This window comes from Nansenia antarctica, assembly GCF_963989245.1.
Source record: "Nansenia antarctica genome assembly, chromosome: 2".
NCBI classification, from domain to species: Eukaryota; Metazoa; Chordata; class Actinopteri; order Argentiniformes; family Microstomatidae; genus Nansenia; species Nansenia antarctica.
Window position 1 is genome coordinate 35,231,183 of NC_137675.1, and position 19,146 is coordinate 35,250,328.

Below are 19,146 nucleotides of genomic sequence, written 5' to 3' on the forward strand. Positions count from 1 at the left end.
CAATGTGTCGGACAAACGGGAGAAATTCCGGTCATCATATTAGAATATAATATAGGTGTTTGTCGCGGTGATTAGCTGTTGTGTAGCCTATATAGGCCTATGCCATTTAATGTCTATTTCTCATCCGATACTATTAGATGCGAACTATATATTATAGGCTTTCATGATTCGCATGCGCTACTATGGCATAATATGTCCAGGGCTGCACGCGCGCCACACTGGGCAGCCTAGTCACCTTTGCTACTTTGAATTACGACTGTAGGCTACTTTAAGATGTTTATTTCATTTGCATTAATGGGATTTGAGTATGTAATTGGTAATTTTAAGTATGCCTAGTTTAGCTTTTGATGGCTATTTGAACGGACTGCATCGATCGATCAATGAACGGACATTACGTTAACTGAAGTGTGTTAAATACGTAGTTTCACGACAGTAATGTAAGTTTTTTATATTCTCTTTCCAGTTTTACCCTTTTTATCAATAAAACAACGTCAATTCTATAACCACGTCTCGCTGATTGGGAAGGCATTACGTCTAGCTGCCTGTCAAATCATGCTCGGACTCGCGAGTATGAGAATGGGGAGGATGTATCGGGGGGATACACACCCGTGGACTATTTCACCTTAGTGGCACAAATTCAACTCTAACACTATAGATAGACTAAATTGAACTTAAATGATGGACACCGACTGAATAACTGAGTGGGGGAAGACTTCAACAGATTTTATCGGACAAAGACCGGTAATTACCGGTTAACGGAAACCCTGGGTGTGTGTGTGTGTGTGTGTGTGTGTGTGTGTGTGTGTGTGTGTTACTCACATGAAGGTAGGTGTGTGTGTGTGTGTGTGTGTGTGTGTGTGTTACTCACATGAAGGTAGGTGTGTGTGTGTGTGTGTGTGTGTGTGTGTGTGTGTGTATGTTACTCACATGAAGGTAGTTTTCTGTGTGAGGGTGTGTGTGTGTGTTACTCACATGAAGGTAAGTGTGTGTGTGTGTTACTCACATGAAGGGGTGTGTTACTCACATGAAGGGGTGTGTGCAGCAGTCATATCGTGCGTGGGCCAGCACCTCGGCTTTCTGCCAGGAAATGACCACCAGGTCATCATCACCCGACAGACTCAGATCTGACACCGCTGTGTTAGCTTAAGAGACACAGAGACACAGTTCACATCCCCAACGCATGAGAGCACACCACAAACTCTGCCAAGAGGTCTGCACTTGTATAGCACAGAGAGTCGAATTCCCTGTGTTGCTGCAGTACCTTGATCCAGCAGAGTCCTATAGGAAGAGCTCTTGCCCAGACAAACAACTGTTGAATGTGAGACCAGCTGTTCTGACCCTCATACATAACATACCTTGGTTCTGTTGTTCTTCCACGATGAAGAGCGAGTCGTTGTTGTCAACCGAGCCATCTTCGTCGTCACTGCTTAACATGATCACGATGTCCTGACAGTCCTGCTGCATCGTCCCAGCTACGACCTAACCCTAACCCTAACACGGAGGCGTTCCGTCTAGTAACTTAACTACAACAACTATACAAGTTGTGCTAACAGCTCACATTTATTACGGCAAGAGTCAGAAATGTATGGCTACATAAAACTAGCTCTAAAAGTAGGTACCTCCTACCTGTAAACCACAGCTAGCACAGTCGCCTAGCAACAGCTGTTCTGGAAACTAGCTAGCTAGCAGTTATTGTCAAGCGTGACAGCGTCCTAGTTGTGACCATTATTATTATTATAAACCTCTACAAGTACATTTTATCTGTGTACATAGTTGGTAATGAACAGTTTACGAATACTGATGGCTACCTCTACGAATTACATAACATGTCTTGCTAACCGAACTCACTGCCTCTCGTTTCGCACCCAGTGACTTTTTCGCGGTTGCTCTACCAAACTCCGAACCGGATATGACACTACCGGATATCTTCTTCTTCTTCTTCTTCTTTGTGGAGGGTCCAGCTGCAAGTATATCCCGCTGCATCCGACACGCGCTTCACCCGGACGCTTGGACACCATATTTGGTTCGAGCGCGTCATCATACCGCGCCTGCATATTTGCATATTTGGTTCGGACTACGTCATCGCCTTACTACGGTGGCTGAGGACGATTTCAAATTCTTATTTCAAGTATGTATGGATATGACAGATCATTCGCTTACTATGCATTTCGATATGAGATAGATGCATTTTTGTATTTCAAGTACTTATGGATATGACCGATCGTATTTATGGATATTTTGATATGAGATAGATCATTTATGAGATAGATCATTTTCGTATTTCAAGTGTTTATGGATATGACAGATAATTTTCGTCCTAATCACTTAATGCTTAGTTTTTAAAACAAACCAAATTAACACATTTCCAGCAATGGATTCTACAGTTAGGCCCATATATATTTGGTCACAGACAGAATTTGTTTTATTTTAACTGTTTACCAAAACATCTTAGTTACAGTCATACACAAGTTACAGTCATATAATGAATATGAATGAATGAATGAATCTTTATTTCGAACATGATTTAAAAATAAAAATAATAAATAACAAACAACTAATATGTAGAGTACAGTCCTATCAATTGTTCGAAAAGGAGTAGGAAGGAGGCTTATCCTAGGCTTATCCTGTCCTACCCCTGTTTATACTTAACAATTATACTTACATTATATAATCCAATTAATTAATACATATATTTCAGTATCATCCGTTCTAATACTTTTTCATTCTTAATATTGATACAACACAAAATAAATAAATAAACATAATGTTCCATTCTTAATACTGAAACAACACAAAATAAATAAATAAAAACATCAGTATCCACAATGTAATACAGAAGAAAAAGACACAGAAAACCACACCTTAGTTTCCAGAAGATTAACAACCTTCCCTTTCCTAATTTTGGTATTTAACAACAATCTTTTTCCTTTTTTCAAATAGAGCAATATTTCTGCTTTCCTTCATATTTTCCTCTAGCCCATTCCATATGGTAACTCCGTAGAATGATATGCACCTGCTCCTGAGATGGGTGTGAGCATAACCCTTGTTAAAGTTGTGGTTACCTCTCAAATGATATCCCTTATCCCTCTCTATAAATAATTTGTTAATGTTACCTGGGAGTTCTTGAGTCTTTGCTTTATACATTAACTGTGCCAATTTAAATTTGAATAAGTCCATGAGCTTTAAGGCATTTGACATTAGGAACAAGTTATTTGTGTGATCACGATCAATGGGTTTAAAGTGCTTTTATATGCATTTCCCCATATCTCCACACAGTAACTCAAATAGGGTAAGACAAGACAACAATATAGAGTATACAACATCCTCTGTTCCAGAATATGTTTTGCCCTGCACAATACTGCAATACTCCTTGATACTTTGGATCTAACGTATCTTATATGAGATTTCCAACAGAGTTTACTGTCTAATATTACTCCTAGAAATAGGAGTGGGCTTAAAGTGCAGACTCTCAGCTTTAGGTTAAGGGTATTCACATCCAAATTGAAGGAAGGGTTTATGAATTATAGCTCTTTTATATATAATAACCAAAAGTAATTGGACAATTGACTCAAAAGCTGTTTCATGGGCCAGTGTGGGCTATTTATTCCTTCATTATTTCTTTATCAATTAAGCAGGTAAAAAGTCTGAGTTGATTCCAAGTGTGGCATTTGCATTTGGAAGCTGTTGCTGTATACGCACAACATGCAGTCAACAGAGCTCTCAATGCAAGTGAAACAGGCCATCCTTAGGCTGTAAAAACAAAAAAAATCCATCAGAGAGATAGTGGGAACATTAATAGTGGCCAAATTAACTGTTTGGTACATTCTGAGAAAAAAAGAACGCACTGGTGAGCTCGGCACCACAAAAAGGTCTGGACGTCCATGGAAGACAAGAGTGGTGGATGATCACAGGATCCTTTACATGGTAAAGAAAAACCCCATCACAACATCCAGCCAAGTGAAGAACAGTCTCCAGGAGGTAGGCATATCATTATCCATGTGTACCATAAAAAAAGACTTCACACAAGCAAATACAGAGGGTTCACCACAAGGTGCAAGCCATTCATAAGCCTCAAGAATAGAAAGGCCAGATTAGACTTTGACAAAAAACATCAAAAAAAGCCAGCCCTGTTCTGGAACAGCATTCTTGGACCAATGGAACTAAGATCAACCAGAATGATGGGAAGAAAAAGTATGGAGAAGGCTTGGAACGGCTCATGATCCGACGCATACCACATCATCTGTAAAAAAACGTGGAGGCAGTGTGATGACATGGACATGCAGGGCTTCCAATGGCACTGGTTCATTAGTGTTTACTTCCAAGATGGCGGCGCGCTCAGACGCGAGGCTTGGAGTGGCTTCCACGCTGGTGTTTTTTAGTGTTTTTAAGAACATTTGTATGTACATTTTTATTTTAGTACTTATAGGGAACGGTTGTGTAAATAGTACCTACAGCAGACTAGACTTACTAGAAGTTGGTGCGAAAAACGAGGGGACTGTAACGGCGGAATTCTTAGAACAACAAAGGATCCCATTCGACATCGCGAGGTCGCCGGGTGAACAGTACTACGCTATCCCAACACTGAGGCGTAAGCGACGGAGGCGAGACCGTAAACAACGCCGAGGAGCAAGGGGAGGCCTGCTAGCAAGGCTGAGGAGAAGCCCAAACAAACCAGGTTTGCCAAGCATTTTCCTCTCCAACGTCAGATCCCTGACGAACAAGATGGATGAACTGAGACTACAGGTGGCTAAAAACAACATCGTAGGGGATAGCTGTGTGATTATTCTGACCGAAACCTGGCTAAATGACAACATTGTGGACGCTACTGTTAGCTTGGAGGGGCGTACGCTACACCGCGCTGACCGAACGGACCTTAGCGGTAAGTCCCGCGGAGGTGGGATCATAATATCGACGAAGGATAGCTGGTGCTTAAACACGAAAACTGTAAGTAGCCACTGCTCCCCAGACCTGGAATACTTGACTGTTAAATGCCGACCCACATACCTCCCTAGGGAGTTTAACGCGGTGCTAATAACATGTGTGTATATAGCGCCTAGCGCAGACAGCAGAGTAGCATTGGCGCGACTATATGAAGTCATCAGTAGCCAACAAAGCACTGATCCACAGGCTATTCACATCATAGCGGGGGACTTCAATCATGTCGACCTGAAGGCAGTACTACCCAAGTTCTATCAGCATGTGAAATGTGCAACGAGAGGAGAAAAAACACTGGATAAGGTATACACCAACATCAAACGTGCTTACAAGGCTAGTCCGCTAGCTCATCTAGGCATGTCTGACCATGTGTCAATCCTCCTGATTCCTGCATACACTACAATGGGGAAAAGTGCTCCCATCACTACTAAGACTGTCAGAACCTGGCCAGAAGGGTCCGCTCCACTGCAGATCTGCCTAAATGACACCCTATGGCAGGAATATGAGCATGAGGACCTGGAACAGTACACGTCGTCGGTTCTGAACCACATAGTGAACTGCACCAACTCAGTCACCGTGGACAAACGGGTACGGGTCTACCCCAACACGAAGCCATGGATGACTGGGAAGGTCCAAAAACTGATCAACGAGAGGGACAACGCCTTCTTCGCAGGGAAGAGCACACCGCTGTACAGCTCCACCAGGGCCAACCTAAAGCGCGGCATCAAAGCGGCCAAGGCAGAGCACAGAGAGAAGATTGAGGAATGCCTCCTGAGCAACGACTCCAGGCGGATGTGGCAGGGGGTTCAGCAGATGACAAACTTCAGAGCCAACAGGCTCACAGCCGCAGAGGACGACCCCCTGCTGGCGGGAAAGCTGAACACCTTCTACGCCCGGTTCGACGAGGGGCGAACGGAGGTAACCGCAACACAAACACCACTCTCTCCAGCTCTCAGCAGCCTCACCCTCACAGAGCATGAAGTGAGACGCGTACTGAAGGCGGTGGACCCCAGGAAAGCCTCGGGGCCGGATGGCGTCCTGGGACGGGTGCTGAGAGACTGCGCCGACCAGCTGGCCGGGGTCTTCACCAACATCTTTAACCAGTCCCTGTCCCAGGCCACCGTCCCACCCTGCCTGAAAACCTCAACTATCATCCCAGTCCCGAAGAAAAGCACGGTGAGCTGCCTAAACGACTACCGCCCGGTGGCACTCACACCAATCATCATGAAGTGCTTCGAGAAACTAGTCCGGGCCCACATACTCACACGCCTCCCCCCAACCTGGATCCATACCAGTTCGCCTACAGAGCCCACAGGTCCACAGAAGACGCCATCGCGACGACTCTCCACGCCACTCTATCCCACCTGGAGAGGGGAAACAGCTACGCGAGACTGCTCTTCGTGGACTTCAGCTCCGCCTTCAACACCATCCTTCCAGACAGGCTAGTGACCAAACTACTAGACCTGGGTCTATCACACTCTATATGTGTGTGGATCAAGGACTTCCTGACCGACCGCCCCCAGAGGGTGCGGGTGGGCCCCCACACCTCCACAGCCCTCAGCCTCAGCACTGGGTCCCCTCAGGGCTGCGTGCTAAGCCCCATCCTCTACAACCTCTACACCCACGACTTCACCCCCGTCCACCCCAGCAGTTACATCGTAAAGTTTGCAGACGACACCACCGTGGTGGGATGTATCTCGGGGGGGGATGAGGCGGCGTACAGGGATGAGGTAGAGCAACTGAGCAAGCTGTGCAAGGTTAACAACCTGCTGCTAAACAAGTCAAAGACCCAGGAATTCATCGTAGACTTCAGGAGGAAAAAGTCCGAGATCCAGCCCCTGCTCATCGACGGAGAGAGCGTGGAGAGAGTCTCAACCCTCCGATTCCTGGGACATCACATGTGGGATGACCTGGCCTGGAAGGACAACACAAAAGGCACCATCAAGAGGGCACAACAGCGGCTATACACCCTGAGATGCCTCAGGAAAGAACACAACAAGCAGGAGATACTGGTGGCCTTCAACCGCGGCGCAGTGGAGAGCATCCTCACCTACGGCATCTGCAACTGGTTCTACAGCTGCACAACAGCGGAGAGAAACGCGCTACAGAGAGTCGTGAGAACAGCACAGAAGATCACCGGCGCCCCCCTCCCCTCTCTGGAAGAGCTGTACAACACACGCTGTCTCAGGAAGGCCTCCAAGATCTCCAGGGACCCGACCCACCCTGGGCACGTACACTTTATCAGGCTGCCCTCGAAAAGGAGGTACAGGACCCCGGCCGCTAAGACAAACAGACTGAAGAACTGCTTCTACCACAGGGCCGTCAAGGCCCTGAACACAGCAAAGGCCTAAGTTCTGGGCCCAGGACAGTCTGGACGGATTGTATGGCAGCTAGTGCTGAGGCACAAACATGTTCATTTCAAGCCTGCAAACTGTGACACTTTAAATAACGTGAAAAAATACTTTTGTGCAATATGACAACCCTAGTTGACTATCTGTGCAGTATAGTACAGTGGATTGTGTACATAGCCTTTATTTATGTAAACCAGCTCCTTACCTTCTTGTGATTTTATTCTTTTTCTAAAAGTTTTTTTTTTTTTCCCTTTCCTAACACCAGGGGAGCCACCCCTCCTAAATGTCGTTGTTTGGTACCTGTACTGTAGCAATGACAATAAAGTCCATTCATTCATTCATTCATTCATACTGATGATGTGACAGAAGACAGAAGCAGACAGATGAATTCTGAAGTGTTTAGGGATATTCTGTCTGCTCAGATTCAGACAAATTCAGCAAAGTTGATTGGATGGTGCTTCACAATACAGATGGACAATGACCCAAAACATACTGGGCCCTATTATGCACTTCTTAACTTGCCGTCTAAAGTCTTAATTAAGACGCACCGCCAGGTTAAGACCTACCGCCACCCTTATTATGCGCTTCATACGCGCTACTGCTATTATGCAGGTGTCGATAGGCGCCCAAACATAAGACGTAAGACTCCCGTGCATATATTACTCATTGTGGGAGTGTTCATATGTTAATGAAGTGCACTAGGCGCCCCTGCTATTATGCGATCTGACTTTGCGCCTAGCGCTAAGAAGTGGTTTGAAAAGTTCTTAAGTTTAGACTTCATGCACGTTTTTCGTGTTTCAAAACGTGCATGAAGTCTAGCGCCTATGAACTGCATAGCCGGTTCTTAAAGGGAATGGCACCTGGCACGCTGATTGGGTTGATTGAGAAGACGCCCAAAACACACCCATGACTAATTTCTTTGCTTAGCGCCGGGTTTTAGGCGCCCACTACCGCACGCATAATAGCAAAGTGGCCTTGACCACGCCTCCACGTCTTAAGTTTAGATCTACCGCCTCGTCTTATTGCTTAAGACTTATGAAGTGCATAATAGGGCCCACTGTGTAAGCAACCCAGGACTTTTTTTTAAGGCAAAGAAGTGGAATATTCTGCAATGGCCAGAGTCAATCACCTGATCTCAACCCAATCAAGCATGCATTTCACTTGCAAAAAGACCCACAAACAAACAACAACTGAAGACTGCTGCAGTAAAGGCCTGGCAAAGCATCACAAAGGAGGAAACCCAGCATTTGGTGATGTCCATATGTTCCAGACTTCAGGCAGTCATTGCCTGCAAAGGATTCTCGACAAAGTATTAAAAATGAACATTTTATTTATGATTATGTTAATTTGTCCAATTACTTTTGAGCTCCTGAAAATAGGGGACTGTGTATAAAAATGGTTGCAATTCCTAAATGTTTCATACAATATTTTTGTTCAACCCCTTGAATTAAAGCTGAAAGTATGCACTTCAATTACATCTTGATTGTTTCATTTCAAATCCCTTGTGGTGGCATACAGAGCCAAAATTATGGAAATTGTGTCACTGTCCAAATACTTCCAGACCTAACTGTATATAAATAAATGAATGTCAATGACCCCATGGGGGACTTTATTAGGTCAAACAGGTTTGAGGGCTCAGGCAAAGGACTTGGTGGAGTCAGGCAAGGGTCAGGCGATCATCGTTGTAATCCATGGAGCAGGGCAGGAACCGTGGTGCAAGGTGCTGGGCTGGAGGTGTCCATGGTGCTGAGTGCCCACTGATGAGCTAAATAAAACATTCTATTTCTGATGAGTCAACAGCACTAGGGCTCCTTCACAAAACCCTTACTGGAATCTTCATACACTCTGTGAATTAGTCTTTACTTTCTGATGAGTCAACAGCACTAACTCCATCCAGTGCGACATGTAAAATGCAAACACCAGAAATGCAAGAAAGTTTATGAGGTATACCAAATGGAATTAATAACAAGTGTTACAACCCTTCTGTCTAGAGTAAAATAAGGGCCTAACAGGGTAGAGTGCAGAATGTACAGGTGTGTTGCAAATGCTCAAAAAAGTGTACAAGGGATCAAATCAATTCAAGTTTTATTTGTATAGCGCATCTCACAAGATGCAACTCAATGCGCTTCACGTAATGAAAGATGTTCAGTGTCCAGTCTAGTGTAGTGTTCAGTGTTGTGTCCAGTGTCCAGGTTCCAGTGATAGCTTGGTCAAAAGGACGCAAGGGTAAAAAACCTGTGCACTGTGCATCCAGGAAAATTCCCCTGCAGCCCTCTAGTCGTAGAGCGACTACTTACCAGTTTGCCCACCAGTGCAAAGCTGCGGCCCCCACAACCCCCCCGAGGGACCCCACACGCCCGACCCGCCCCACCACCGGCGCACCCGGCCCAGCCCACCAGGCTCAGACTATCATAGGCCTGCACGAGGCTAGCCGGGTCAGGTGCCCCAGCGGCAGAACAGACCAAGCACGCAGGCCGGCCGGGGGCCCCCGAGGAGAGGCCCAGGGAGCCCGGCGCACGGCAGGCAAGCAGGGGCGAAAAACCTGTACACAGCGCCTCCAGGAAAAGTGCCACTAGACCTTAGGGGTCTAGCCGGTGTGTATCTTATGACTGATAAATCATTGCTGTTATCGCCAATGCTCTTTTAACATTGTCTCTATGGTATTTCAGCTTCCTTTTTTCTTCTTCGCTCAAATGTTCGACCATGTAATGGTCAAACAGCTGCTTCTCACTGTTGAGACAAAATGTTATAAAGAAGTGATTAATAAATAATTTAAGAAACTCACATGCATCAGTGGTTGCAAACTGTCATGGAAATTGGATTAGCACTCTCCTCATGTTTCCAGCTTACCTCAAGTCATACTGTGGTCCACATTTATACATTTCCATTGCTTTCTTATTGGAAACACAGTCCACAGATAATAAAAAAACAAGAATTAGACATAAATAGACATAAATAGGGGGGATATAAATAAAAATAGAATAGACATACATTAACTGTACATAGCTCATAACTGTATATAATTATCTTTGTTTTGTCACTATTTGCACTTCTGGTTATATGCCAAACTGCATTTTGTTGTTGGTACTTGTACTCAGCAATGACAATAAAGTTGAATCTAATCTAATATCTGATAACGCTAAACCACATAGGATTACCCAGTTAGCCAAGCCTGATTTATGAACAGAGCGGGGCACAGATCCTGGTGCAGGTCCTGGTACAGCCTGGTGCAGGTCCTGGTACAGCCTGGTGCAGGTCCTGGTACTGGTCCAGGTGCCGCTGACAGCTATCTTCACCCAGGGAACAGGAAACAATAAGACAAGATACAATTAATATGATAATTAGATTACATTAAATTCAACTTCATTTTAAATGCAGTTTAAAATCTAACCAAAAGTGTAAGTAAGTAAAGCTTTATTTATATAGTGCCTTTCGTACATGAAATGCAACTCAAAGTGCCCAGTTTTTCTGAAGTCCCTAATGATCTCTTTGGTGTTGAGGGCCAGGTTGTTGTCAGCGCACCACGCCACCAGATGTTCAACCTCCTCCCTGTAGGTCGTCTCGTCGTTGTTACGCATCAGGCCTACAACCAGTGGCGTAGCGGACGGGCCCGCAAGCGACGCACCGCGGGGGGGCCCCAGCCAATCGGGGGCCCCCTAACATCGGATACAAACTTTTTTTTATTATAATTATTTTTTAAAAAATCATCTTTTCTTTTACCCAATGCAGCTTCTGGCCCTTGCACACCAATGCGTTTTTCACGTGCGTTTTTAACGTCCGTTAAAAAAGTAAATTAGAACTCATGTTATGTCAATCACGCTTGCACACCGAATCCGTAATATTCGTCCGTCCCAAAAAAAATTCAGAACAGGTTCGATTTTCTGCGTTTTTCGCGTCCGTCAAAAGCCTTTTGAGAGTTGTTATTGACCACTCCGCCATGGTATATAGAGGGACACATCGTCAAATTAGAACTGCAGGAAAGTTGGATTAATGTTTACAGAAGTACATGCCTCAAGTATTATGTCGGCGGTTAGTCGAGTGAAAGAAAACAACATACAGATGATAATTCACACAATATAATACCACGAAAGCATACGGCACTAAACAATAACATTTATTTGGGCAGCATCACTAAACAATAACATTCATTTGGGCAGCATCATACTCAAACTCAGGCAGAAGGGCAGGGTCCGGGCAGGTGCACACACTGTCACAGACTGCCAGTGCATCACTGTACAGTGTACATCATTCAGCTGGTTATAGCGGTTTCTTTTTCTATTCTACTATTCTATTCTACTTCTGCTGTCTGCGTCTCCCTGGGTATTCCAGGTGGCAAACAGTAAAGAAATGCCACAATATACCAGGACTTAAGAAACGAGATGTCCAGTGGCGGACTGGCCACCGGGCAAGCCTGGCAAATGCCAGGAGGGCCGCGAGACTCTGGACCGCTCAGAATGTATTATATTAAAAATATACTTTTGTCTCTGGTGATTTTCATTGAAAATAACTTATTTCAGCAGACCGCGGTCCAAAACATTTGATATTTGCAGTTCTGCATCGCGGATGCCCAGGGCCCTAAACCAATAGGAGCAGAGCTCACTCATAGAACTGGAGTATGTAAACCAATAGGAGCAGAGCTTTAGGTAGCGGGGTAAACCAATAGGAGCAGAGCTCCCCTATGGGGCGGAGCTCCACTCATAGAACTGGAGTATATCTCCATAACTATCGTAGTCAGCTCTATATCGCCAGTGGACACGCACCTCATGTCATCATTCCGTTTATAACAACAGTTAACGTTACACTGCTTTCATTTTCAGAATGGGGGAATTTGATGAGAGCGATGCAGTTAATGTGCAACAACTGGATGCAGGGAGCAAGTGTAGTTGGAAGTAGGGATGCACCGAAATTCGCATGTATTGGGCCGAAAATAGCACAAAAAAGTACATTCGGTGTGAAAAGGCTATTGAAAGAGATATTGACTGATGACTGCCTACTGATAATACATATAATTACAGCAAACATGTCGGTAGTTTGGCATCTGTCCTCTGACTTTTTATGTTAACAATCTGTGTTGCGTGTTGCGTTTGGAAATAGGGCTGTTGTGTCGCAAATGCCAGGGCTGTTTTTTGCTCCCAGTCCGCCCCTGGAGATGTCCAACAAAGGATTTGACAAAACCCTGGCCTATTTTGCGCAACAAGTAGACTCTGATGCAGCGGAGACAGGGTTGCCAGATTGGCTGGTTTTTGGTGGATTTAGCAGTTTTTAGATTGGTTAGGTTGGAAATTCTCAATCCCATCTGGCAACCCTTAGCGGAGAGTCTACAGATTATATGTTTACAGATATCGCACTGCTGTGCACACCACACTTTGTTAAAAGAAATAAAGCTTGTACTTTTCTACTTATAATACATTCTACTGATGTAGTCTACCATTTGGTTTTAGTTATAGGCTATTGCTCTCACTTGTTTGTACCTTTTGCTAAGTCAAGCATTTAGAATGTAGAGTGTAGAGTTTTTTTTTTTACTTCCGTTGCGAAAGGGCCCCCGCCGCCACCTTGCGGGGGGGCCTCGGGATTTTGCGGTACGCCACTGCCTACAACCATGGTGTCATCTGCACACTTGATGATGGAGTTAGAGCCATGCATCGGCATGCAGTTGTCGGTGAAGAGGGAGTAGAGGAGGGGACTCAGCACGCAGCCTTGAGGCACGCCGGTGTTCAGGGTCAGGGTGGAGGTGGAGTGGTTGTCCGACTTGACGAGCTGGGGTCTGTTGGTCAGGAAGTCTAGGATCCAGTTGCAGAGGGAGGTGCTGAAACCACGGTCTCTGAGTTTGGTGACCAGCTTGGAGGGGATGATGGTGTTGAAAGCTGAGCTGAAATCAATGAACAGCCTAGCATAATAGAAAAGTAAAAAATAATAATGTGTATCTAATGGGACTCTGGTGGAGGGCATGTGATGTTTTGTGCCTCATCTGCACAGAATTCTCTGATCTTCTCAAAGAGATATTTCTGTCTGGCCATGTCCAGTCCAGGTGGGGCTACAACTACACCAGGTCTTTGGGAATCAAAGCTGTAATGAAATAGAAGCAAGACAGTACATTTAAAATTATTGTCCATTGTTACCAAAAACAAAATGTTTACGAAATACTACTATGTTCATAAAATAGAATTTCTAATACAGTGACAATGATAAATACCTGAAGTGCTGGTAACTCTTAATATTTGGGAGCACTCGGAAGTAGCCACGGAGATGCTTATGCCAGTCGTATCTTTCAACACACACTGTGCCATCCTCCAGTCCTACAAGCTGGGGGATGTCGACTTGCTTTACAGGAGAGCTGTTTCTCACAACCCTGGCAATATCTGACAGTGTGTCCACTCTTGTCTTTCGAAAGCACTGCTTGATCAGTCCAAAGCACCAGTAAGGGCCAAACTTTGTGTGGCCTGCAATCAGGAAGTGGAGGCCCAGCTTCAGGTGAAGCTTGTGAATAGTATGCCAGGCACAGTACCATAGCACATAATTGTTCTTATTTTGCCCACTGCAGTTATCACAATGAAGGTCGATGTTTGTTTCTCCGACTCCATAGTTATTGAAGAAGTGATTGATGTAATTGATGACGGCATTGCTGCCTTTACTTGATGACATCCCTTCATCAATTAGGTAATTTACTTGCTTAGGCATGCCTTCACACGAGACACCAAAAAGGCCACACTTGCGTGGAGTCCAAAAATACATGGGCCCAGGCTGATGAGGGTCAGTAGGAAAGTGCACCTAAGAGAGAGAAGGAGGGATTAGATGCATAAAAAATCAACATCTGCCTACTTAGGCAGTAGTAGTGTGTTTTGGTACACCAAATCAGAAGTGTCATAGGATGAACTTATTCTCACCTGTTGTGCAAAATCAAAACTGTAGTGCATTGTGATCTGCTTGCTTGCAGGCCTGGAGGTGCCTAGAGACAGATCCAAATCTTGACAGGTCCTAGGACAGGCAGCATTCATGCGCTGGTATAGAGAACGCTCCTTCGCAACAAGGTCAAGATGCTGTTGCTGCTATTTCATCTGGGCTGATTTCACCTCGTCAGGCAGATTGGCAGTTCGCCGCAGCTGACAGTTGTTTTTCTGGCACTGCCAGCACAGATCTGTGCAGGGTTTGGTGCTGGTTATCTGTGGCAGCAATGACTTCCACAGTGTTCGGAAGCTGCCCTTTCCAACAACACGCTTGCCTGCAAATACATCATTTTTATGAGTAGGAGATTAAATACATTACCGTTCATTACAAAAGCATTTCATTTTTCTATTACACTTCAGAACATGAGTGTTATTTATACACAACTTTTACACATACCAAGCTTTTCCACAGCAACTTTGTAGAGACGCCAAACAGAGGCTTTGGTGACATTAGTTGGCAGCAACTTTGCACTCAAGTCTCTGTGACCAGGGTGCCTGCCAGGGAGGACAATGGCGTGGTCTTCGGCAAAGTTCATGATGAACGCCACCACTCTTTAGATTTTTTTTGTGATCAAGATTTGTTATTGCTTTTAACAACACATAACAATGACAATACAGAACAAGAAAGGAAGGGAGGGAAAAAAGAAAGAAAACAAAAAAGAAAAGGGGTAGTGTAGCAGACAAGTCACAGCCAAATAGTAGAAATACAACACAATCCGGATTGGGGTAAATGGAAAATCAAATCACAGAGCAGTCAGGTTGGTCAAGTTCAATGAATAAGCCTTCCACGCATCAACTGTACTGGGCCTTGCTTTGTTCAATCTGGCCGTTGTGTACTCAAGATTCACAATCCTCTGTAAAGAGTAAAACCAAAAAGTGTTCATACTGAAATCAGGTGAAATCAATGTTGAAGAATACTTTTTTTTGCAGAGGTGAAACCAGCAAATAGCATTTTCTTTTGCGTAATACTTAAATCAAAATCAGAGTCATCATTGAGCAAACATAAACATGGATTAGGAACATAGTCAATCTTAAATAACTTGGACATTACAGAATTGACATGGTTCCAAAAATTGGCCACGACTGGACACTCCCAGAACATTATGGAGAAATGAACCCGGTGTGGGGGTAGTGCAGAATTGACAGTAGTAGTGGGTTGTAGTTTCATTAAGTATCTTCTATATGGTGTAGCATAGGCCCTGTGGATGACTTTAAAATGAATTAACTGATGAGCTAAGTTTTTGGAGGTTGAATTGAGATTAGACCATATTGTGTCCCAGTTTGGGTGGAAATCCAATTCACCAAGCTCTCGGCTCCATAAAGCCTCAACCGCAAGTGGTTTTTTAATTGCGTCCACTAGATTGCGATATATTCTGGATACACAGCCACGAGAGGTTGGGGTATGTTCAATCCAGGCTATCATGGGGTGAGTTGGAAGTGGGGAGCGCCAAGGCACTCCATAGGCCTTGAGTGAGGACCTCAGCTGTAGATAGACAAAATATGATGACGCTGGAAGGACAAACTTAGTTTGGAGGTGCTGAAATGAAACTAGGCCATCATTGTCATACAGGTCTCTGAGAGTATTTACACCCCGAGATCTCCATGTTTGCTGGGTGAATGGTCGGTTACCCGACATCAAGTTTAGGTTATTCCATAAAGGAGTGGAGGAACAGAATCACAAGGAACCTCCCATGATTTTCTCAGACGATTTCCACACCTTAAGGGCGTTATCTATAATGCAACCAAATCTATGACTGAGAGTGCTACGTCCAGTGCCTGAGAAAAGTAAATCCTCTAATCTGACTGGACTGACCAGGCCTGCCTCTATCCGGTTGTTAAGTCTGACGTCAAAAGTGACGTTTAGCCATTTCCGGGTCCAAACCAGAAATTCCCCGCACCAGAATACCAGTGAACTACAGCGGTAGAATGACAGTTTAATCGTTTTTTAGACTGGGATCTATTCATACAACAAGGGACACAGCACTTTCCCGTTTTCTCCATATTGTCAGGGTATTTGAGCCTCGGAAAAGCGCTATATAAATATAATTAATTATTATTATTATTTCGGCATTTCGAAGACAGCGCCCCAGCCAACTTTGGACCCGGAAACACGTCACGACTTAACAACCGGATTGACCTCCAAGGTACTTTGGAATTTGGATTCACCCAGGTACGTAAGGCTTGAGTCTGGAAAGCTAAATAATACATCTTAAATGCCATCCCACCCGACAATTTGGGTTGTTGCAAAGTTGTAAGACGGATTCTCGGGCGTTTGCCAGCCCATATGAACCTTGAGACCAACGAATTAATATCATCAAAGTATTTGGGTGGTGGGGGTAATGGTAACATGGAAAACAGGAAGTTGATCCTTGGCAAAACATTCATCTTGATTATCGTGGCTCTGCCCTGAAGAGATATTTTGAGGCTATCCCATCTTTGAATATCCGTTTTGATTTTGTTCAAGGTTACATCAAAGTTGTCTTTAATTATCCGTGGTATGGTTGGGTATATAGTGATGCCAAGGTAAGTAAATTTATCTTTCACTGGGATATGTCTAGGGAGACAGGAGGTTCTTGCTGAAGGACTAAGGGGCATTAGAATTGACTTCGTCCAGTTAATCTTATAGCCTGACAATCTACCGAAATCTTCAAACATTTCTAACACATGGGGGGCAGAAGTATCAATATTATCTAGAAATAATAGAATGTCATCAGCATATAATGAGATGTGGTGGCTATGATCTAGAATTGAAATAGGGGAAATGTAAGTACTCTGTCTGATGGCCTGGGCTAAGGGCTCAAGAGAGAGACAGAACAAGAATGGTGACAATGGGCAGCCCTGCCTAGCTGAGCGCTCCAGTTGGATTGGAGGGGAAATAACATTACCTGTGAGAACAGAAGCGGTTGGTGCATTATACAAAGTCTTAATCATAGCAATGAAATTAACCCCAAAGCCAAGATGGTCTAAAACAGCCCACATGTAGTTCCATTCAAGCCGATCGAAAGCCTTCTCAGCGTCAAGCGAAAATACTGCACAAGGGCTGAGAGAGCTATCGGTTAAATTGATGATATGAAGCAGTCTGCGCAAATTGTCAGATGCAAGGCGTCCCTTCATGAACCCTGTCTGGTCTTCACTGATCAAGGCGTCTGTTACAGCCTCCAATCGTATAGCCAAAACCTTAGCATACAGTTTCTGGTCACACGAGATCAGGGAGATAGGCCTGTAGCTAGAGCACTCCAAAGAGTCTATCCCCTTTTTTAACAAAAGAGAGATAAGGGCAACTTTTTGATCTCTGTGAAAATCACCTCTAGATATAGCATCATTAAAGGAGTCCATAATAAGAGGACCTATCAAATCCCAAAGTACTAAATACAGTTCTGGTGGGAGACCATCTAAGCCCGGCGATTTTCCTTTCTGTAAAGATTGAAGGGCATTGTGTAGCTCCTTTAAGTCAAGAGGGCAGTCAAGAACCTCCCTTTCAGTCTGTGATATCTTAGGTAAATTGAGGCCATGAAGGAACGCCTTGCAGCGAGATCAGTGGCGTGCAGTCAGGTGAGGCAGGGTAGGCAGTGCCTCACCCAGGCATTTAAGAAAGAAAAAGAATATCAATCTTTTTAAAATATTTTAGTATTATTTTTTTATCTCAATTTTTTTTTTTTTTTTTTTTTATTTTACTAATTATTCTTAACTTTAATGTGTTAAAATGTTGTTAAAATCAAAATAAATGATGTAAAATGTGTTGTTTTAAAAATATAATGCATGCCCTGGCACCAGGAGAGTTTGCTCCCAAAGCTAGCTGATTGCTGATTGCTGGCGAGAGGCACCTGTGTGTGCGAGAGGCAGACTGTGCTTGTGCTTCTGTGCTATGCGAAGTGATAGACCAACGGTTTCGTAGGTTTGCGCATGCGTAGTCTGTTCTCACATTGTCTTCATTGATGGACGTTGAGGCACAGTGCCACGCTGCTTCTGACAGCATGATTGACAGTTTGCGTTTGGCTTGTTTGGCTTGCCGTAGCGTTCTTCAGAACAAGACAATGGATATTGGCCTATGTTGTGTGCGCGTCAGAGACACCATGTGTGCGTTGAACAATCAGCGCGAACAGTTTGATAGTTTATATCAGGGGTGCTCATTACGACCGGTCGATCGCGAAGGTAGTGTGGGTAGATCACACGGCATTGAAAAAAAAAAAAAAAAAGTTTAAAAAAAAAAAGTTTAAATATTTTTTTTAGAAAAGTAGCCGGGGACGCCTCCCGTCTGGACCACACAGGAGAGGGCATCACTCAGCCCCGCGCCGCCTCACAACACACACACACACACACACACACACACACACACACAGACAAGCACACACACACACACACACACACACACACACACACACACACACACACACACACACACAGACAGACAGACACAAGCACACACACATGCACACACAGACAGACAGACACACACACACACACACACACACACACACACACACAGACAGACAGACAGACACACACAGACAGACAGACAGACAGACAGACACACACACACACTCCGCCGCCCGGAGACGTCGATGGCACCTGGCTTGGCACTGGCCAGTCTGGTGTAAACCACTCAGAGCTCCTGAGTTAATGTTAATGTTAATGGACTACCAGTGTGAATATTTGTTATATAGTTTAATAAATCTCTTCTTTGATTTTGAAACAGTGTAGCGTGGCCTTAATTTGTTATTATTACAGTACATTTTTGTGTTCGCAGCAATGGCAATATGTTTTATTTGGTTGGTAGATCTTGTTGAGCTGGTAATTTGAAAAGTAGCTCACAAGCCTAAAAAGTGTGAGCACCCCTGGTTTATATGATCGTTTTGAACAAAAATGCAATGAACTGAATCTTTCGGAAGACAATTCTCGCCACAGCAGATCCCCCA

General features: G+C 44.3%; 1 protein-coding gene across 1 annotated transcript in view; it reads right to left on the bottom strand.

The window, feature by feature from the left end:
• LOC308150146 (uncharacterized protein) overlaps positions 1-1,464 on the bottom strand; it is a gene marked incomplete at its 5' end in the record, with an annotated part of 42,853 nt that extends 41,389 nt beyond the window's left edge. Inside the window, 2 exons of the mRNA XM_080523008.1 lie at positions 1,025-1,142; positions 1,356-1,464. Of these exons, the coding sequence (XP_080379134.1) occupies positions 1,025-1,142; positions 1,356-1,464 (227 nt within the window). The remainder of the gene's footprint in view (positions 1-1,024; positions 1,143-1,355) is intronic.
• Positions 1,465-19,146: the final 17,682 nt, after the last annotated feature.